At 39.2% G+C, this 22,786-nt stretch overlaps 1 protein-coding gene across 1 annotated transcript; it reads left to right on the top strand.

The window, feature by feature from the left end:
- The first annotated feature begins 49 nt into the window (after positions 1-49).
- Positions 50-22,600, top strand: LOC139159231 (vomeronasal type-2 receptor 26-like). The gene is made up of 4 exons (XM_070736578.1): positions 50-199; positions 16,584-16,688; positions 18,113-18,203; positions 21,840-22,600. Exons 1-4 carry the CDS (start codon positions 50-52, stop codon positions 22,598-22,600), a joined length of 1,107 nt encoding a protein of 368 aa, XP_070592679.1.
- Positions 22,601-22,786: the final 186 nt, after the last annotated feature.

Genomic DNA, 22,786 nt, shown 5'->3' with positions numbered 1-22,786 from the left:
AGCATCAAAATACATGGAAACTGTCATGGATATTTGGATGTCACATGCCATGGGTGTTATGAACAAGAACCAGGTCCCTCTTCTAAGCATCATGAATGTCACCAGCACCACAAATGATGCTGAACTCAGTTTTCAAGATAACTTGCTGATTATTGAATTGAACATCCAGCCTTATGGCAAAGAGGAGATGGCGCAGGAAGTAAAGAAACAGTTCAGCAGAATGAAGTTATAAAAAAACTGAAGCCATGGAGATCTCGCCAATCAACACAATTGATTGACTTGACTGTAAAAAAAATGATTTCAATAATCGAATTATCGAAGCGTGGTACTCATTACCGGACTCAATTGTGTCAACCCCTAACCCCCAACATTTCTCCCTTAGACTCTCCACGATTGACCTCTCCAGGTTCCTAAGAGGCCAGTAAGTGGTGTACATAAGTGCACTGGTGTGCCTTTCGTCCCCTGTCCAATTGTCTTTCCTTTCTTTCACCTATCATATATATCCTCTTCCTTTCATATATCCTATCCTCTAAGTTCAATTTCACCCTCTTTTATATTATCACATGTCTATATTTCTTCCTATGTATTTGTGTATTGGACAAATGAATGAATGAATAAATGAATAAATAAATTAATTAATTAAAATATAACATAAGCAATACCTTTTTTTCCTTTTTTGATACAATAGATTAATCATGATATATATATATAGTGATTCTTAGAACAAAATTTGTATGAAATTAATTAATCAAGTAAAAGGGTATGAAAGCAGCTAAGAAAATAACAACAATTAAAAAAAATTGATAACCAAAAGAAATAATAGTATATACCGATTGTATTTTTCACCAGAAAATAATTTGATATCAGAAAAGACGGTTCATCTTTTTTCCTCCTCACAAGATATTGTAAATGATATATACTGTATTGTTTGTTTATTGTTATAGTTAATATTGTTTATTATATTTAAATAATTAATTAACTATCATTACTATTATAATAATTATTATTTTTGTTTATATGTGTTATGTTTCGCTTTGTATTGTTTGTTAAAAAAATTTCTTGTTACGTTTTGTTAATGTGTATATGTATATATATTTTAAATTAATAAATTTTTTCTAAAAAAAAATAAAAAGGAAGTCCGGAGGTGGGGTTTCCCATGGAGGGGAGCCTCAGAGGAATCCCAGCAGTGCAAAAACGGGCGCTTCGCTGGCAACAGAAGTCCAGAGGCGGGGCATCCCAGCAGCAGCGGAGAGTTTGCAAGGTGAAAATAGTTTGTAAGAAGAGGCAAAAAAATCTTAAACCCCGGGTTTGTATCTTGAAAAGTTTGTATGATGAGGTGTTTGTAAGACGAGGTATCACTGTACTACAGGAAATAAGAGAGAGCATCTGTGGCTGGGTGTAATTAGACTAATTGGGGGCTGCTGTCAAATTGTCAGCGTTCTGGCCTCTGGGTGTGGAAGTTTATCCATTTGATGAAGGAGAGAAGAGTACTTTGAATCAGGATTCTACTAGAACTATTTGTTTCCAGGACATTTGGACTACTTCATAGTTAAGTTTGGGACTTGTGAACTCTTGAAGGAAGGTGGCTGTGACGTCTTTACAGCTGCCTTTTATCTGCTTTGTGTTTGTTTATTGTTCTTCACAGCATTTACGGCTGTTGCTTTGAAGGTGAGCTCACTGACTGACTAGAAGTGTGTTTGGCTCGTATTTTCCTTTCGATAAAACAGTGTTATTGACTTTACAATTTTGTGTGTCTGAATTTCTTCTTTTGAACTTAATTGGGGGCTCGTGTCAAGAAGCCCGGCAGAACACATACATACATACATACATACATACATACATACATACATACATACATGCTGTGAGCACCACCACCATCTCAGCTGCAGACATCACTCTCATTCTTTATTTAATAAACTATGAAACTTCAAAATATGAAGGATTTCAGTTTCTTCAATGGATATTGAAGAACAACAGAGAGTCAAGGAAAATAAAAATTTCTATCTCTTCTATAAATTTCTCCCTATTTACCAAAGAATACAGTCTACAGCAGTGACGGTGAACCTTTTTTGCCTCGGGTGCCGAAAGAGCATGGGCTTGTGCTATCACTCATGCGCAAGTGTCCACACCCATAATTCAATGCCTCAGTAAGGCAAAAACAGCTTCCCCGCCCCCTGGAGGTCCTTTGGAGGCCAGAAACAACCTGTTTCCCAACTTTTGGTGGGCCTAGTAGGTTCGTGTTTTGTCCTCCCTGTTCTGTCGGGCTCTCTGGTAGACTCCTCCCAAAAATTCACAGGTACAAATTTCAGACACAATGTTTGAAAATTCAAAACAATGTTCTTTATAATGAAAATTCACATAAACTAAGCCTTCTTTTGGTATAGCAAAGAGCACTCGTCTCCAAACAAACTGGTAATTTGTACAAGTCCCTTATCAGTTCTGTGATACTTAGCTTGCAGCTGTGAGGCAATTCACAGTCCTTCTTCTTTCACAAAGTGAAACACACTTTGCTCTGGTTTAGTTTCAAAGCGGGGAAAACTCAACACACAAAACGTCAAAGTCAGTAAAGCAGGCACGAAACACAACGATCAGATAATCCTCCACAATGGCCAAACTCACAGGCTGCTCTTTATAGCAGCCTCACTAATTACCACAGCCCCCCCCCCAACCACAGGTGGCCTCATTTTCTTTGATAATAATCTCTCAGTTGTTGTTGCCTATGCATTGCTCTCCTCATGCGTGGCTGTATCGTTAACTCTTGTTCTGAATCCAAGGAGGAGCTAGATAATTGATCTCCTTCTGAGCTGTCTGCCCCACTCTCCTCCTTCCTGTCACTCATGTCTTCTTGGTCAGAGGAGCCTTCATCAGCAGATTCCACTGGGGACAAAACAGGCCTGCAGCATATGGATGTCTCCCCCACATCCACAGTCCTTGGGGCAGGAGCTGGGCCAGAGCTAACCACAACACTCCCTAGGCTCCAAAGGCTTCCCTGGAGCTGGGGGAAGGTAAAAACGCCCTGCCCCATCCCCCGGGAGACTCTCTGGAAGCCAACAACATCCCCCAGAGCCTCTGAGCAAGCAAAAAATCAGCTGGCCAGCATACACATGCATGTTGGAGCTGAACTAAGGCAACAGCTTGCTTGCCAGCAGGTATGGCTCTGCATGCCACCTGTGGAACCTGTGCCATAGGTTCGCCATTACTGGTCAATAGGCTGTCCCTTTCCTGCCTCTTACTCAGCTCTCATCCCAAAAAATTACACTTCTAGAAGAGATGGAAATGAAATGTAACTTCAGGCATAAGGAATTTTAAAATCAGCTACAAATTGGGATTCATATCTGTATACCCCATAGAAAAGAAAATCACAAAGAAGATCTGCTCTTAACATCAGACAGGGTTCAAGTGAAGTGTCAAGAGCCTAGATTGCCACCAAACTGCATGGTTCTTTGTGACTTTCTTCTCTAACATTCTCTAAAGACCATCTGCCACAATGGCAGGCAGCAGAAATCAACCCACTGGGTATTGAAGCATCTTCCTCCATCATCCCTTTCTGGACATGTCCTGACAGGAAGAAAGACAACCATTATAGAAGGGTGTCTCCATGGGGTGTATCTGCAACATTTCACAAAAACCCTTTTTTCCAGCTGCATGGAATCCTGGAAGAGGTCCAGAGGACAAATTATCACTCACAGTAATTATTACAATCCCAGACTTTGAGAGGTCTACTGCTACTTTTACATTGACTGCCTTTAATATAACATCAGACTGAAGCAACATGGAATGGATCTTGCATGGGGGGGGGAATATAAGCCTCTATTCATGCTGAATGGTTTGCACAAGATTGAGGAGACAAGACTAACTCTTCTTTGGAAAACAGGTGATTGATTAAACTCCATGAATTATGGACCTTCTGATTCTGTATTCAATGCTACTGGTGTCGCAGACAATCTCTGGGAAGCTTAGAATGAAGTGCCCACTGAATATGGTGCACCTGGATAGAGAAAGACCATGGAGCTACTACAGGCCAGGAGACCACACTAAACCAGAAAATGTTGTTTTTCAACCTGCTTCCTTATAGTCAGTCTTACTTGTAAGTTATTCAGTGTGATTAAATTGTATCCCTTCCTTCTGCAGTTCTAACACTTTTAATCTTTTCTTTTATTTATTTATTTATTATTTATTGTATTTGTCATACAAATATTGTATTGTATTGTAGTATGTTTAATATAATATAAATATAAAGTAGAGATAGAAAAGATAAAAAAAGACATTTGGACAGGAAAGGTAGGCACAAAGGTACACTTATGTATGCCCCTTACAGACCTCTTAGAAAAGGGGAGAGGTCTATTGTAGATAATGTAAGGTTGAAGATTTTGGGATTGGGGGAAGAAATAACAGAGTCTGGTACTGAATTCCAGACGTTGACCACTCTATTGCTGAAATCGTATTTTCTGCAGTCTAGTTTGGAGCGATTTACATTTAGTTTGTATCTATTACATGCTCTTGTGTTGTTGTTGTTGTTAAAGGTGAAGTAGTTGCTAACAGGGAGTACATTGTGATGTATGATTTTATGAACAACAGTTAAATCAGATCAGAGGCTGCATAGCTGTAAATTTTCTAAACATAGTAATTGAAGTCTGGAGGGGTAAGGTAATTTGTTGCATGAAGAGAAGTGGAGGACTTTTCTTGTGAAGTATTTCTGGACTCCTTCAATTGTATTTAAGTATATTATGCAGTGTGGATTCCATACAGGTGAGCTGTATTCAAGAATTGGTCTGACAAATGTTTTGTATGCTCTGGTTAGTAGATCAGTGCTTCTAGAGAAGAAGCTGCGTGGAATAAAGTTTGTGACTCTTAGTGCTTTTTTGACAATGCTGTTGCAGTGGGCTCTGGCACTTAGGTAATTGGAAATGAGTACTCCAAGATCTTTGACTGAGTGAGGGTCTTCTGCGAGTTCAGTTTGTCCAAGTGTGTATTTAATATTCAAATTCTTTTTACCAATGTGTAGGACAGAGCATTTGTTGGATGAAATTTGCAGTTGCTATTTGTTAGGCCATTCAGCTACATGGTCAAGGTCCTTTTGGAGAGCAAAAGTATTATCAGAGGTATTAAATAGCTTAACATCATCAACAAAGAGAACACAATTGCTTGTAATATTGTCACAGAGATCGTTTATGTAGAGTATAAAGAGAGTAGGTCCTAGGACACTGCCTTGGGGAATACCACTGTTAAATGGAACAGGATTAGATATGGCATTATCTATTTCGACCACCTGTTGTCTGTTTGACAGGAACGCTGATATCCAATTATGCAGTGGTTCTGAGATGCCATAAGATTTTAGTTTCGTAAGAAGTTTATCATGAACTACTGAATCAAAGGCTTTGCAAAAGTCTATGTAGATTGCATCAATTGGTTTACCGTGGTCAATTTGGGTAGTCCATATGTTTTTGCAGTGTAAAAGTTTCAGGTTGCAGGGGGGGAAAATTCTGAAACCGAATTGTTTGTTGGAAAGTAGGTTATTTCTTTCAAGGTGGAGTGTAATGGATTGGTTAATGATGGATTCCATGACTTTGCAAGTGACGCAGGTCAAAGAGATTGGTCTATAATTTTCAACATTGCTAGGATCACCCTTTTTGAAAATAGGGATGACCGTGGCTAGAGACCAGAGTTTAGGTAGGGAGGTAGTAGTAGAAAATATTTTGAAAATTTTGCTTAGGGGTTCAGCCTGAGTTGATGAGAGTTTTTTTAAGAAGTATGCACATAGTCCACCAGGTCCGATAGATAGAGATGGTTTTAGGTTGTGCAGTGATTTCTTAATGCTTTCTTCGGTAAAGTCGATTTGTGTTAGATCATTGAAGTTAGTTGGGGTGCGACTAGGAAATGCTGGGCATGAGCCGTTACTATTCACAAAGACAGAGCTGAAGAAGTTTTTTCAGAGGTTGGCTTTAATTGTTTCATCAATATACTCTTTGTCGTTTGGTCCCATAATTTGTGGGATGTATCTAGAGTCTTTAAGTTTGTTGTTTACAAAATTATAGAAGGCACGAGTGGATTTCGTGCGTAGGAGGTTTTCTTCTTGTTTAATATGATAGTTGGTACATTCAGTCTTTATTTGATGACATAAATTTTTATAGTGGTTTTTAAAGTTTGCAACATAACCTGTTTTGTTTTTATGCCAAAGTAATCTTTTTTTGGATTATAGTTTTCTTATTTTTATGGGTAATTTATTTCTCTTGGTTTTGGTGAATATTAGCAGTACATGTGATTTTATGACTCTTTGGATCTGGAGCAGAAATTTATTGTAATAGTCATCTACAGTGATACAGCCGGAGAATATTGTGTTCCAATCAAGAGATGAGAGGTCCGAGTCTATGTTGTCATAGTTGGTCTTGTTAAAGTTGAAATTGGTTGTTCTGCTTTTAGCGTTGTTTATGAGAGGATGTACGTTGAGGCAAAAGTCAATTGTACTGTGATCACTGTTAGAAAAGGGTTCTTTTACTTGGAGTCCATAAATTGAGTGTAAACTGTTGCAGAAGATGAGGTCTAGGCAGTTGTTGAGTCTGATGTTGTTAGTAACCAGTTGCACTAGCCCTAGACTAGTGATAGCATTGTAGAGGGTTGAGTGAATGGATTCAGTTGTGCATTCATTTAGGGACCAGTTAATATATGGTAGGTTTAAGTTGGGTTAGGATTACTTTTGTTGATTGATCAGACTTCCGTTGCTTTCCTCTTTTCTCTTATTTAGGGGAAGAGACACAAAAAGATGTAACAGTAAATAATATCTGAAAGAAGTTCACATTATTTTCCTTTCCAAGTCCAATCTTGAATTTATGATTTAAATAATGCCTTTTGTTTAAAGTAGTGATCATTGTAGTTAACCCTGACATTTCCATATTTTTATAACTGCTCATTGGTGTTCAATGCCTGATCCTTATATGAATAGAGGATGATTTGATTTTAGAACAGCTTTATTGGGTCAATTATGAAATATTTTCTTTCTTTTATGATGGTTGTACTTTTAAAAAATGACCTTTTTTGCAGATTGGTGTAAACCTTTTTGCTATAATTGACTATTTGTAATTTTTATCTGCTTTCCATTTTCTCAACATTTGCAAATATTAAATGTTGATGGTTGACTATCATTTGTATTGACCTCAATTCAATAATGATGTGTTCATAAAGAGGATGAAATTGGAAAAAAGATATTTTATTGCTGCTGTTGATTATGCTTTTATTAACTAAAACATTTTTTTACACTAGTGAATCTTATACTTCCAAAGGAATAGAACGCTTTATTTTCACCATTCAAGAGATCAACAAAAATATTCAATTCCAGAGCAATCTTACACTTGGCTACAATATCCATGACAACTATTTGAACACACTTGGCACTTCAGAAGTCTTGTTGGACATGCTCTCTACTGGAAAAGCTAATGTTCTCAACTACAGCTGTGGAAGAAAGGACAACATTTTGGCTCTTCTTGATGCAGCTGACAGAGAGATTTCCATCCAGATGTCAACATTAGTAGAAACCTACAAAGTCCCACAGGTTTGTGTGTGTATGTGTTTCTCTATATAGTAAAGTGAGTGGGATGGTAGTGGGTGCAGGATAGTTCTATCCATATCTTCTCTATGGAATTAAAGAGCCTCTTTCTTTGATATCCTGTAATAAATTCCATCTTATCCTGCGGTTCTTTCCTTGCCAAATATACTTTGAAGAAATCTTTGTTTGAAGATTTTCAAAGTAAGATATTCATTTTAATTGAGGATATTCTTCCAATCTGTGATAATTGAAGGTTTTTCCAATTTGCTAGAATTTTTAAATTTGTACTAAAATTATCTTCTTTCATTAATGGGCACTTTGCTGTTAGCCAAATTCCTAAATATTTCAATTTTTCAACCACTTGCATATCTGTTATTTCTTCCAATTGTTTGTCCTGATTTTTGTTGAGATGCTTTGTTATAATGTTTGTTTTATTTTTATTAATTTTAACTCCAGCTACTTCTCCAAATTCTTGGATCGTTTTGATTAATTTTGATCCTCATTCAAGTGCTGCTTCTATTATTTATTTATTTATTTATTTATTTATTTATTTATTTATTTATTTATTTATTTATTTAATTGGATTTGTATACCGCCCAACTCCCTAGAGACTCTGGGCTGCCTATGAATACTAGAACATCAGCAAAGGAAAAGAGTGCGCGGGGGGCGGTGTTTTGGGGTACGCGTGCACAAACACGTGCAGCTTAGGGAGAACAGTGAAGGGGGTGTTTTTTTTCTCTGGGTGCTGGCAGAGGTTTATTCCCTGTCCAAGTGCCCAGAGAAAGGAAAATGCTTTGTTCGCTCAGGACTGTCAAAGCCTCCTTAAGTACCATCAAAAGGCTCCTCTGACAGCCCAGATGGCTGGGATTAAAGAGGGAATAGCAGGAAACTGGCCGGGCCTTTGTGCCACTCTCAAATTTGCAGGGAAATTTTTCTGGGCTTGGGTTCTTAAGTAGAAAATGTTTCTTACGTAGAGGCAAAAAAAATATTGAACACCTGGTTCTTATCTAGAAAAGTCCTTAAGTAGAGGTGTTCTTAAGTATAGGTACCACTGTACTTCAGTTAACATCTTCACATGTGAGTCTAACTGCATTCAATTGTAGTGTTGATCAAGAAATATGTTTTGCATTTTGATTGTTATTCTTTTTACTTAATTTGTTTCTTCTCTTCTTAATGTTCCGTGTTTAATATTTTAAACAATGGCCAATGAACAAATTATTCTAAGATGTTTATCAAAACAAAGTTGGATTTGTTAAACACTCGTATTTTGGAATTCCCGCCTTCATTGCTTTTCCAGATCAGTCATACAGTTGTTTCAGAAACTCTGAGTGATAAAAGTAATTTCCCTTTTTTCCACCGGATGCTCCTCAAAGAAGGGTTTCAGTATTTGGCAATTGTCCAAGTGCTCCTGTACTTCAGATGGACTTTGATTGGTCTCCTTGCTCCAGACACAGAAGAGGGAGAAAATTTCCTCAGGACTTTTCCTCCTTTGCTTGTCAGAAATGGAATTTGTGTTGTTATATCACAACAGTTCTCAATGACTGGACATCCAGTACCATTTAAGGATTCCAGCTTTTCTCAGTGGAAACAAGTCAATGTATTTGTTCACTTCACAGAACACATTATTGTTTCAAGCACATTTCATATTTTTCATCTAACACTTGACATTTTGTCAGGACCCATTGGAGCGAAAGTCTGGATAACCACATCTTTGGGAAACTGTAAAATGTCTCATGGTGGATGTTACAAATACCTCCATAGTATCTGGAGCTTTGAATTTATGCAAAAAGTAAGCCCAAAGTATGGCGCTTTCGAACCCTTTTCCTTTGTAGATTCCCAATATGAAGATAAGAATTTTCAATGCTCTTTTTCAAAGAATGTTTTTTCTGTCAAAGGCCGGAAAAGATGCATTCAAAAATCTCCAGTGGAGACAGAAGATGATTTGAGTGGGATATTCATTGAAAACAGTGACTCTGTTTACATTATCTTTATGACTCTGGCCCGTGTCTTGAAGGCTGCATATTTGTCCAGATCCTGGAGAAGAAGGAAGGAGGCCCAAGAAACACTGGATGCGCCAAGGCTGCAGCCGTGGCAGGTATGAGGTCCCAACAAGGATCCAACAAACCACATTCCTCTGGAGAAGGATGCATGAGAGAAAAAGGGGAGTCATATGAACTTCCTTGTGCCAAAAAAGGCTAATAGGTTTGGTCAATCTAGTTGCTGAGGGGCATAATTTACCAAGGATACCAGATATTTCTTTGTTTGTTTATTCATTTATTCATTTATTCATTTATTCATTTATTCATTTATTCATTTATTCATTTATTCATTTATTCATTTATTCATTTATTCATTTATTCATTTATTCATTTTTATTTATTGTTAGAGTTGAAAGGGACCATGACGGCCATCGAGTTCAACCCCCTGCCTAAGCAGGAACCCTATAGTACACCAGTCAAGTGGCAATTCAATCTTCTCTTAAAAATGTCCATAGTGTCAGAGTTCACAACGTCCGCTGGTAGGTTGTTCCATTGGTTGATCGCTCTGACCGTCAGGAAGTTCCTCCTTATCTCTATGTTGAATCTCTCCTTGGTCAGCTTCCAGCCATTGTTCCTCATCCAGCCCTCTGGTGCCCTGAAGAATAAAGTGATCCCCTCCTCTCTGTGACATCCCCTCGTATACTTCTAGACTGGTATCATGTCCGCTCTGGCCCTCCTTTTCTCTAGGCTATCCATGCCCAGTTCCCTCAGTCTCTCCTCATAAGTCTTGGTTTCCAATCCCTTAATCATCTTGGTTGCTCTTTTTTGCACCTTCTCCAGAGTTTCAATGTCTCTTTTGAAGTGTGGTGACCAGAACTGAATACAGTACTCCAGGTGTGGTCAGACCAGGGCGTAGTAGAGTGGTATTAAGACTTTCCTGTACCACTCTAATCCTTTCTTCCCAATATATTTTGATATTAAACACTTCTAATTTTAAAAGGACAATTGCACTTTTAACACTATTCCTGTATTTAGGGTTTGGATGAGCACTGTTGAATTTTACTTTTATGAATTTGAAGGATACCCTGAGAGCAATGGATGGTCTGAACCTCAGCTGGGTGCTATTTTCCCACAGGAGGTAGCTCATGAATCATGCTGGAATGAGAAAGGCGACTTTCAGCTGTTTACTCCAGCAGAAATAGAGCTTTATCCTTTAGACAGAGGTCCATTTCCAGTAGCCTGAGTAAATGTTATAATAATGTTTACAACATTTCACCCTATGTGACTGCTTTCACAAGATCAGAGTTTATCCTTTTTGGTACAGGATTACATATATTTAGTACAAGATAGGAAAAAAACTTTCAAATCTTATTGTTCTCAGGAATTTCTTGCTGCATGTAGTTTGTCAATTTCGCAAGGAAGCTGGCAAAGAGGGACACATACACAGCCCGGTTAGTAGTTTAATCCACTCTAACTTTCAGTGGCTTGCTTCTATATAACATGATCACTTCCTGCCTCACCTGGTGCTGAAACGCTATTTGAAACCTTTTCTTACAAATAGTATTATTTCCCTGTGGAAATCTTTGCTTTGCTGCCGCCTCCACCTCTAGGATTTTATTTATTTTATTTTATTTATTTATTTTGTCCAATACACAATGAGAGTTTTAGTGGGTATATATACAGTGGTACCTCGTCTTACGAACTCCTCTTCTAACGAACTTTTCAAAATAGGAACCCGGTGTTAAAGATTTTTTTGCCTCTTCTTCCGAACTATTTTCACCTTACGAAGCCAAGCAGCTGCTGCTGGGATGAAGGGGTTTCTTTTTTCCCCCTTTTTTGAAGAAAGAAAAGGGAGGGGCTGCTTGGAGTAGGAAACATTTTGCAGAGAACAACGTGCTTGCAAAGGAACTGAAAGGGTGTCTTTTTAAGAAAGAAAAGGGAGGAGGGAGGGGCAGCTTGGGGGAGGAAAAACTTTGCAGAGAACAACGTGCTTGCAAAGGAACTGAAAGGGTGTCTTTTTAAGAAAGAAAAGGGAGGAGCAGCTTGGGGGAGGAAAACTTTTGCAGAGAACAACGTGCTTGCAAAGGCACTGAAACGGTGTCTTTTGAAGAAAGAAAAGGGAGGGACGCCCCCCTTGCCTTTCTTCCTTCCCACTCACCCTTTAGCCTAGCCTTGCTTCTTCCACCCGCCCCATTTAGCTGCTCCTCCCTGCCCTCTGTTTGCCTCCCTTCTAAAGTTTGGGATTTTCCTGAAGGATTTGCAAGCATTATTTGCTTTTACATTGATTCCTATGGGAAACATTGTTTCATCTTACGAACTTTTCACCTTACGAACCTCCTCCTGGAACCAATTAGGTTTGTATGATGAGGTACCACTGTATATATACACACATAGTAAAATACATGATGAAGGTTATAGAGGAGATACTCATAGTAAAATATATCTATGAAAGAATAGAAAAGAAGATATAGTAATAGAACATATCAATGAAAGAATAGAAGAAGAGATATAGGAATAGAACAAAGGTATAGGAGATATAGGAGAGCAATAGGACAGGGGACGGAAGGCACTCTAGTGCACTTCTACTCACCCCTTCCTGATCTCTTAGGAATCTGGATAGGTCAACCATAGATAATCTAAGGATAAAGTGTTGGGGGTTTGGGGATGACACTATGGAATCCGGTAATGAGTTCCATGCTTCGACAACTCAGTTACTGAAGTCATATTTTTTACAGTCAAGTTTGGAGCGGTTAATATTAAGTTTAAATCTGTTGCGTGCTCTTGTGTTGTTGTGGTTGAAGCTGAAGTAGTCGCCGACAGGCAGGACATTGCAGCATATGATCTTGTGGGCAATATTTAGATCATGTTTAAGGTGTCTTAGTTCTAGGCTTTCTAGGCCCAGGATTGAAAGTCTAGTCTCGTAGGGTATTCTGTTTCGAGTGGAGGAGTGAAGGGCTCTTCTGGTGAAGTATCTTTGGATATTTTCAAGGGTGTTAATGTCTGAGATGCGATATGGGTTCCAAACAGATGAGCTGTATTCGAGGATGGGTCTGGCAAAAGTTTTGTAAGCTCTGGTAAGCAGTGTGAGATTGCCAGAGCAGAAGCTACGTAGGATTAGGTTTACAACTCTTGAAGCCTTCTTCTTCTTCTTCTTCTTCTTCTTCTTCTTCTTCTTCTTCTTCTTCTTCTTCTTCTTCTTCTTCTTCTTCTTCTTCTTCTTGGGTTGACTTTTCTTATTTTAAGAATACCCGTGTTTTATATTCTTCAATATTTTATATTTTTAAGCAGTCACCAAGCTATCATAGCCTAATCCTCCTCTCTACGGAAATCCCAGTTAAATATTCTCTGACTGGTAGCTGCTCAGCCTCTGCGTTAAGCCAACCAGTGAAGGGGAGATTGAACTTCTTTGGTTCACTTGTGAAGGTGTAAAACTGCTTCCCTTCTTAGGATATTTTTTCCCTTTAATTCAGCCAGAATAACTTCACTGAATTCATGTTACCATGTTCCAGACTAAACACTAGAGCAGGGGTCTCAAACTCAGTTTACCCAGGGGCCGCTAGAGGTAGAGTTTGGGTGAGGATGGGCCGCATCAGGTTTTTCAAAAGAAAAGCTCTTAGAAAAACATTCCAATGTTATCAAATGTCTTTATTTTTTCATCTTATTTTGTGTTTAAAAATAAAAATAAATTAACAAATTCATAAGAAAAAAATAAATAAATCAGTAACATCTTACAACTGTGGCAAGGGGGGCGTTTGCCCAGGTTTACCTGGTGCACCAGTTGCGGCCCTATTTGGACCGGGAGTCACTGCTCACAGTCACTCATGCCCTCATCACCTCGAGGCTCGACTACTGTAATGCTCTCTACATGGGGCTACCTTTGAAAAGTGTTCTGAGACTTCAGATCGTGCAGAATGCAGCTGTGAGAGCAATCATGGGCTTCCCTAGATATGCCCATGTTACACCAACACTCCGCAGTCTGCATTGGTTGCTGATCAGTTTCCGGTCACAATTCAAACTGTTGGTTATGACCTATAAAGCCCTTCATGTCATTGGACCAGAATATCTCCGGGACTGCCTTCTGCCGCACGAATCCCAGTGACCAGTTAGGTCCCACAGAGTGGGCCTTCTCCGGGTCCCATCAACTAAATAATGTCATTTGGCGGGACCCAGTGGAAGAGTCTTCTCTGTGGCAGCCCCGACCCTCTGGAACCAGCTCCCCCCAGAGATCAGAATTGCCCCTACCCCCCTCGCCTTTCGTAAGCTCCTTAAAACCCACCTCTGTCATCAGGCATGGGGGAATTGAGATATTCCTTTCCCCCTAGGCCTATACAATTTATGCATGGTATGTTTGTGTGTATGTTTGGTTTTTAATAAGGGTTTTTAGTTATTTTAAATATTAGATTTGTTATATGCTGTTTTTATTATTGTTGTTAGCCGCCCCGAATCTACAGATAGGGGCGGCATACAAATAAATAAATAAATAAATAAATAAATAAATAATAAAATGATGATGATAATAATAATAATAATAATAATTCAGCAGATATAGAAGGCTGAAGAAACTACATATAGTTGCTGACTAGAGAAATGTAATTATTATTATTCAGATTCAAATGTCTGTATTAACAGTTCTTTAACATTTAACTTTCTGAACATGAATGGAACATTAAACATAAACTATTTTGAACATGGCTTCTTCTGCCTACTTCTTGCTGCTAGAGATCTGGCAGCACTTACTCTTGCATAGTCGAGCCACATTTGGCTTAAGGGAGGAAGCAGTTGAGACCCTCAATAGGGCTTGAAGATGCTTATCAGTAAGTCTGGACCTGTACTTGGACTTCTTGAAGTTCAAGGTAGAGAAGAGCTTTTCGCACAAGTATGTGCTCCCAAAAAGACACACGGTCCGCTTGAACATTTGGGAAAGCTCAGGGAAGCTGGAGGGCAATTCTCTCAAAAATTGCCCGAGCTTGTATGCTTTTCCACTCACCTCTCTGAACTTGGCTTTGAGTTCAGAGTTGTACTGCAGGTAAATGATCACCATTTGAAGCACAGGAGGGGCATCTTGCACATCAAAGGAGAAGGGGTCCGCAAAAATTTGAAATGTGGCTCTGTGCGTCTTGAAGTCTGCAAATCTGTGATCAAATTCCTCCTGTACCTTCAAAATGACATCCACATACTCCTCACCACTGAATGGTGTGCCTGCATTCATGAGTGCCATGCATGCTGGGAAATGGCAAAGGTTTGTCTGAGAAAGCTGGGTTTTCCATAACATAAGTTGTGGAGAGAATGCTCCCACATTGTCATAGGCAGCACTAACAAGTTGCCCCTGGCCTTGTAACTTCTTGTTCAGTACATTAGGCTCATGTATTGATATCAACAAAAAAAACTAAGTCCATAAGCCATTTTGGATCACTTAGCACAGGAACAGCAGCCCCTTCTTTCCCCATGAAGATTTTTACTTCCGCACTCAACTCAAAAAATCTCTTCAATATGTTTCTCCTGCTGAGCCAACGTACCTCAGTGAAGTAGAGCACATCCCCATATTCTGACTCCATTTCTCTAAAAAAGCACGAAACCTTCTGTGCTTTAAGCCCCTAGATCTGATACTTCTCAGCATGTCTAGTTGTGTAATGACATTTCAAATTGTATTCTTTGTGCACCACAATTTTCTCTGTGCAGATAAGACATGTTGGGATGCCCCTGTGCTCAACAAAGAAATATTGCACTTCCCACTTTCCTGAAATTGTCTGTGCTCATCACCAACCTTTCTCTTCACTCCAGGCTTTGAAAAAGACATGTTTGGGACTGTGTAATATATAATTCCACTTGGTGTCACTGTTTCAGTGTTTAGCCGCTAAACTTTAGCCGATGCGTCTTTTCCGCTTTTTTTCTGTCTCATTGAATAGCAATTTCCGCGTCCGCCTCTGCTTCTGAGCCTGGGGTAATGGTGCAAGTTTGTAATAAGCTTGGCTGATGTCCCGCCTCTGAGAGCAATATACCCCATTGTGATTGGTAGGTTCATTCAGCTCCGCACACAACACTGAAAAGTGCCATTCGTATCATACTCGGGAGGCACTAACATTAAACTTTGATTTTGAGGTGGGGGCCACAAACTATTGTCCCAAGGGCTGCAGTTTTATTTATTTTATTTTTATTTGTTTGTTTTGTCCAATACACAGTAATACACAATGAGGGTTATAAAGGATATAATCAGGTAGAATGTATTAAAGGGGGAATAGAGGAGAAAATAAAGGAGTGAAATATAACTATGAGAGAATAGCAGAAAAAGATATAGGTATAGAAGAGAAGATATATGAGATATAACAGAGACAATAGGACAGGGGATGGTAGGCACTCTGGTGCACTTATGTATGCCCCTTACTGACCTCTTAAGAACTTGGTGAGGTCAACCGTGGATAGTCTAAGGGTAAAGTCTTCGGAGAGGGGCGGCATACAAATCTAATAAATAATAATAATAATAATAATAATAATAATAATAATAATAATAATAATAATAATTATTATTATTATTATTATTATTATTATTATTATTATTATTATTATTATTATTAAAGTGTTGGGAGTTAGGGGATGATACTACAGAGTCTGGTAGTGAATTCCATGTTTCAACAACTTAATTACCAAAGTCGTATTTTTTACAGTCAAGTTTGGAGCTGTTAATATTAAACTTGTATCTGTTGTGGGTTCTTGTGTTGTTGTGGTTGAAGCTGAAGTAGTCTTTGACAGGCAGGACATTGCAGCATATGATCTTGTGGGCAATACTTAGATCATGTTTGAGGCGTCTTAGTTCTAAGCTTTCTAGACCCATTTCAACTCATTTTCTCAAAACATTTTTTTCCATATCTCATTGATAAATTTTGTTGAACCATCTTCATTCACTTATGAACTTAGTGATAACACTTGCCCTAATTAAGCATGAATGCACATTAAAATACCAGGTAGGAATACATGAAATGAAAATACAGTACCATACATGAAAATACTAGGTGGAGATATAAAACCAAAGTTTCTGCTTTTAAAATTCCTAGATGTTTCCATTCTAGTTCCATTCCTATCTGGAGAAGAATGAGTTCTACAATCTTTCCCACTGGAACCTCTACATGGACCATAATGGAGAAATAGCTGCAGATCTGGACATTGAGTTCTTGGTGATTTCACCAGAGGGGGATTTGATGAAAAGGAAACTGGGGAATATTGAAAGACAGAGAGTTATTATTAATGAAATTGCTCTTTCATGGATAAATCTGCTCAACAAGGTGGGTCAAACATTGCTGTCTTTTCTCTCTTTTTTTGTAAAGATTATGACCCATTTCAAGTCACCATGGTGGATGACCCTCACTGGGAGTTGAATGTACAAAAGAGAAAACTTAACACTTTGTTAGATTGCTTGAGAGGACTTCAGCTATGTTCATAAAGGTGACCTTCATATGTCATGATAAAGAATTTTCTTTTAAACTGATTCAGTCATGTCCAATATTGGATGGTGGGTCATCATTCTTTAGGATGGAGACCATGGATCAAGCTGGTGGGATATATTCAAGTGCTGGCATTTGTGTTCCTAATAGCCTCACGTTCTTTTTACCAACATCTGCACTAAAGTTTAGACTGAATGAGATGAAATATAGTCATGACTGGTTAGAGGTCATGTTGGTCCCTTTGAGAAATAAGCCTCTCCCTGTCCAGGTTGAGGAATGTCTCACTTGAAAGGTCACTGATGTTTTATAATATTTTTAAGCAGCCAAAACCTGGCCAGAGTTACCCATATCTCTCTTTCACCCCACCAGGATAAGGAATAGGCCTTCTGCTCTTCTGAAGAAGCTCCAAAGATCTTTACATTTCACATTAAACCATAAATGCTGCTTTGATGTGAGATAATGCCCATAACCTGGAAAACTGAAGCCACTGAAACAAAACTTTGATCCAAAGAAAAGCCCTTCCTTATTTTGGAAATAACAAGGGAGAATTTCAAAGGAAATGCTACTTAGATTTGGGTTTTGGCTTGTAAGAGGGCACTTCACCTGAAACATCTAGAATGCATTTGTTCAATCTTTACCTCTAGCTATGTTAAGTCCTCTCAGCAAAAAGGAGAATCCAAATTTAACTAATAAGAAATGTAGATTTGACTTTCCATAAAAGTTGGTGTCCAATAATTGTAGTTCTTAAGTAGAAAAATAACCCAGATACAGAGCTTGATACAAGTCTCCTATTCTTTTTTTAAAGTTTTCTTTATTTATACACACACACACATAAAACAGACATTTAAAAATGTTGGACACTTTTTGACCATCCTTTTTTTGTCATTCCACTCAATAATATTTCCATCACAAATACTATCATGGTTATTTACAATGCATTATTTTTTGTTCTTACATACACATCCCTCATTTCTGCTTATTTTTATCCTTCCTTATTTTCCAATTTTTTGTTTTTCTTCTCTAACCAGTAATAAAATCTATCCCAAATTCTATAATCTGTCTCATTTTTCTCTTTCATTTCCATTGTTAATCTGTTCATTTCCTACTCTTGTGCCACTTGCTCCTTGAGTGAGGGGTCCTTTCCGCAACCACTAAAGGAAGCGGTTGTGAGGCCCCTGTTCAAGAAGCCTTTCCTGGATCCAGTCTTATTGAACAACTATTGTCCAGACTCCACCCTGCCCTTTATGGGTAAGAAAGTAGTGGTGCTCCAACTCCTGCGGTCCTTGTAAGAAACAGATTATCTAGACACATTTCAATCTAGCTTCTGACCCGGTTATAACACAGAAACTGCTTTAGTCACGATGATGGATGATCTCCGGTGGGCCCGGGATAGGGGTCACTCCTCTATCCTGGTGCTTCTTGACCTCTCAGCGATGTTCAATACCACTGCATTATCCTTCTTCAATGGCCGGAGGGGTTGAGAGTGGGAGGCACAGTTTTACGGTGGTTCTCCTATCTCTCCGGCTGGTCACAGTCGGTGTTAGTGGGAGGACAGAGGTCAACCCTTAGGCCCCTCCTCTGTGGGGTACCGCAGAGTTAGGTCCTCTCTCCTCTCCTGTTCAACATCTACATGAAACCACTGGATGAGATCCAGTATTGGGTTCCTAGCTGGTGTTGTGGTTAGCTCTGGCCCAGCTCCTGCCCCAAGGACTGTGGATGTGGGGGAGACATCCACATGCTGCAGGCCTGTTTTGCCCCCGGTGGAATCTGATGATGAAGGCTCCTCTGACCAAGAAGACATGAGTGACAGGGAAGAGGAGAGTGGGACAGACAGCTCTGAAGGAGATCAATTATCTAGCTCCTCCTTGGATTCAGAACAAGAGTTGATACAGCCATGCATGCGGAGAGCGATGCATAGGCAACAACAACTGAGAGAATATTATCAAAGAAAATGAGACCACCTGTGGTTGGGTGGGGCTATTGTAATTAGTGAGGCTGCTATAAATAGCAGCCTGTGGGTTTGGCCATTGTGGAGGATTATCTGATCCTTGTGTTTCGTGCCTGCTTTGCTGACTTCGACCTTTGTGTGCTGATCTTTCCCCGCTTTGAAACTAAACCAGAGCAAAGTGTGTTTCACTTTGTGAAAGAAGGACTGTGAATTACCTCACAGCTGCAAGCTAAGTATCACAGAACTGATAAGGGACTTGTACAAATTACCAGTTTGTTTGGAGATGAGTGCTCTTTGCTATCCCAAAAGAAGGCTTAGTTTAAGTGAATTTTCATTATAAAGAACATTGTTTTGAATTTTCAAATGTGTGTGTGTCTGAAATTTGTACCTGTGAATTTTTGGGAGGATTCTACCAGAGAGCCCGACAGAACAGCTGGTAGGAGCCACACTGCATACCAGTAGTAAAACCGGAGCTGTGCGCACAGCTCCGAGTGTCCGGAGTATGTATGCATGCTTCTGCACATGCGCAGGAAGCAAAATTTTGCAAGGGAACATGCGCATGCATGAGATATTGGTGATTGTTTTTCTTCCACGCAAAAAAGTCATTGAAATCTCTCTCTCTCACGCATCCCCTCTGAGATTTTGCATCCTGCACAAGAACAAAAGCAAAATACATGAATGAATGAATGAATGAATGAATGAATGAATGAATACATACATAAATAAATAAATCCTGCTGATCCAAAGTTCCTTTTTTCATTACATTGTTATTTTATTTAATAAATCTAATATAATAAAACATTAATAAATGTTTTACAATAATTTCTTTTCCAAAATTGAATTCAAGATCATCAAACTCAAACTATGATTAAAATCAGTTATCTGAAGAATGGATAAATGCATGCTAACAAGGCTTGGAGGAGGAACCAAATTGGTTGTCCCTTATGGCTGAAATCTTTTTAATACCATCCTTCCAGTCTTTCTTAAATAGAAAAATCTGTTATTTCAATGTGAAATACCAAAAGCAAAGGGGAGTGAGTAAATGAACAATCTGCCAGTATTTATATCTACTAAAAAGGTTTGGAATGAGTCAATGATTCTATATTTATCTAAGTGAAGGCCAGGAACTATTTGGCTAATATTAATGTCTACATCCGTTTTCACAGACACTTCTCTCTCCATATATTTTCTTTGGCATGTCATCTTTTTTCTTCTTAGTCTCTGCCACAGTCCCAATGTGTGGAAAGTTGTCATCCTGGATTTGTCAAGCGGAAGCGAGAAGGAGAGCCTGCTTGCTGCTATGACTGCATTCCTTGTCCTGAGGGGACCATCTCCATCCACAAAGATGGGGGAAAGCAAGGAAAAGGACAGGACTTGTGGAAGTCGATTTATCTGAAACACTGTCATACAAGTACAGTGGTACCTCTACCTACAAACACTTTCTACTTATGAACTTTCCTAGATAAGAACCGGGTGTTCAAGATTTTTTTGCCTCTTCTCAAGAACCATTTTCTACTTACAAACCCGAGCCTCCAAAACTGTAACCTGAAAAGGCAGGGAGAAGCCTCTGTGGGGCCCCTCTAGGAATCTCCTGGGAGGAAGCAGGGTCAAAAAAGGCAGGGAGAAGCCTCTGTGGGGCCTCCCTAGAAATCTCCTGGGAGGAAACAGGGCCTCCACCCTTCCTGTGGTTTCCCCAACCAGTAGTACCTCTAGATACGAGTTTAATTCGTTCCAGAACAGAGCTTGTATGTCGATCAACTCGTATCTGGAACAAATGGCTTTAGACTTTGTTTCCCCCCCCCCCAACGGAGATAACCAGAAGCAAGGATTCTTGCGCCACCTAGTGGAAGCTCAGCTTGTATCCCGAATTTGAGCTCGGGTGTGGAACAGAAATTTCGCTCCCGTCGTGGCTCGTAACTTGGAATACTCGTGTGTGGAGCAGCTCGTATCTAGAGGTACTACTGTATTTGCTTTTACATTGATTCCTATGGGAAAAATTGCTTCTTCTTATAAACTTTTCTACTTAAGAACCTGGTCACAGAACAAATTAAGTTCGTAAGTAGAGGTACCACTGTATATGTTAAAAGATAGATTAAGTTCAATTGTTGTTTGTTTGTTAGCAGTTCACCAGTTCAATTCTCACCGGCTGAACATTGACTCAGCCTTCCATCCTTCCGAGATTGGTAATATGAGGACCCAGATCATTGGGGGGCAATAGACTGACTTTAATCTCCTTACAGAGAACTGTAAAGCACACGAAGTAGTTTATAAATCTAAGCACTATTGCTATTATCTTCAAATTGCACTATTTCTTATCTGAAAGGAAGGAATAGCAGAACAATCTTGAGGGGAGGCCTAGGAAGAGCTAGGCGTTGTAGCAGATTGGACAAGCTTTTTTGGTGCCAGAAAAAAATAATCCTCTGCTTTTTTATATGGATTCTGGATTATTTGCCAAACTAACTTTTTTTTTCTAACTAAGTAGATTTCAAAAAATAGGCAAGCAACATCAAGTATGTTAAGAAGTGCCAGTTGTCAGGATCCAGTAAACGTATCTGATTTATTATCTACTTCTAATGTAGGTTCTGCAAATTACACAAGAAATCATTCAGGTTCCAGGACTGCTTCCAATTTCAAATATATTGCTGTTTTTTTAGAAAATGTTTTTCTAACCTTTTAAAGCAATACTTCTCAGAAAATGCTGCTGGTAACAAATGTTGTCACAGAAAAATATTTCTTGAATGGTGAAAATACAGAATATTTTTTTTTAAATATTGCCTTTTTTGTTTATTTAGATACAGAAAAATGCACCAAGTGTCCGGATGAAAAATATCCAAATGAGCACAGAATCTAATGTATCCCCAAAGTTATATCCTACCTTTCTTATGAAGAACATCTGGGAATCATTCTGATCTCTTTTGCCCTATTCCTGTTCTTAGATACAGCCCTTGTTTTAATCATATTTATTAAACATCAGGAAACTCCCATTGTAAAAGCCAACAACCGAGATCTCTCTTACATCCTCCTGGTCTCCCTCCTGCTTTGCTTCTTGTCTCCTTTCATCTTCATTGGTCAACCAAGGAAAGCCACCTGCCTTCTCCGACAAACAGCTTTCAGCATAATCTTCTCAGTTGCCATTTCTTCTCTCTTGGCCAAAACCATCACAGTGGTGCTGGCTTTCCTGGCTACAAAACCAGGAAACCAAGTGAAGAGATGGTTGGGGAAGAGTTTGGCCAACTCCATCATTATTTCTTGTTCTAGTGTTCAAATTATGATCTGCTCCATTTGGTTGGGGATTTCTCCCCCATTCTGTGACTCAGACTTTCACTCCCAGCCTGGGGAGATCATCCTGCAATGCAATGAAGGATTTGTTTTCATGTTTTACATCACCCTCAGCTACATGGGCTTCCTGGCTGCCATCTGCTTTACAGTGGCTTTCCTGGCCAGGAATCTCCCTGGAGCCTTCAATGAAGCCAAGCTGATCACTTTCAGCATGCTGGTCTTCTGCAGTGTTTGGGTCTCATTCCTGCCCACCTACCTGAGCACCAAAGGGAAATACATGGTGGCTGTGCAGGTTTTCTCCATCTTTGCCTCCAGTGCTGGTCTACTGGTCTGCGTCTTTATCCCCAAGTGCTACATTATCATTCTGAGGCCAGACTTGAATACAAAGGAGCATCTTACGACCAGAAGAATTGTATAAATGTGAGTTATAAGAATTTCCACACTCAACACATTCCAATTAGTCAAGCATAGAAATTGTTTCAAGCTGTCCCCCATACATGAGCTGGAACAACAATTTTGAGCTGAAATATTTATTCATTCATTCATTTATTAGACTTCTATGCCACCCTTCTTGAAGTGACTCTGGGTGGCGTACAACATAATG

The sequence above is a fragment of the Erythrolamprus reginae genome, chromosome 2 (assembly GCF_031021105.1).
Source record: "Erythrolamprus reginae isolate rEryReg1 chromosome 2, rEryReg1.hap1, whole genome shotgun sequence".
Taxonomy (NCBI): Eukaryota; Metazoa; Chordata; class Lepidosauria; order Squamata; family Dipsadidae; genus Erythrolamprus; species Erythrolamprus reginae.
The sequence above is the reverse complement of the archived record's forward strand: the minus strand, read 5'-3'. Positions and strand labels throughout refer to the sequence as shown.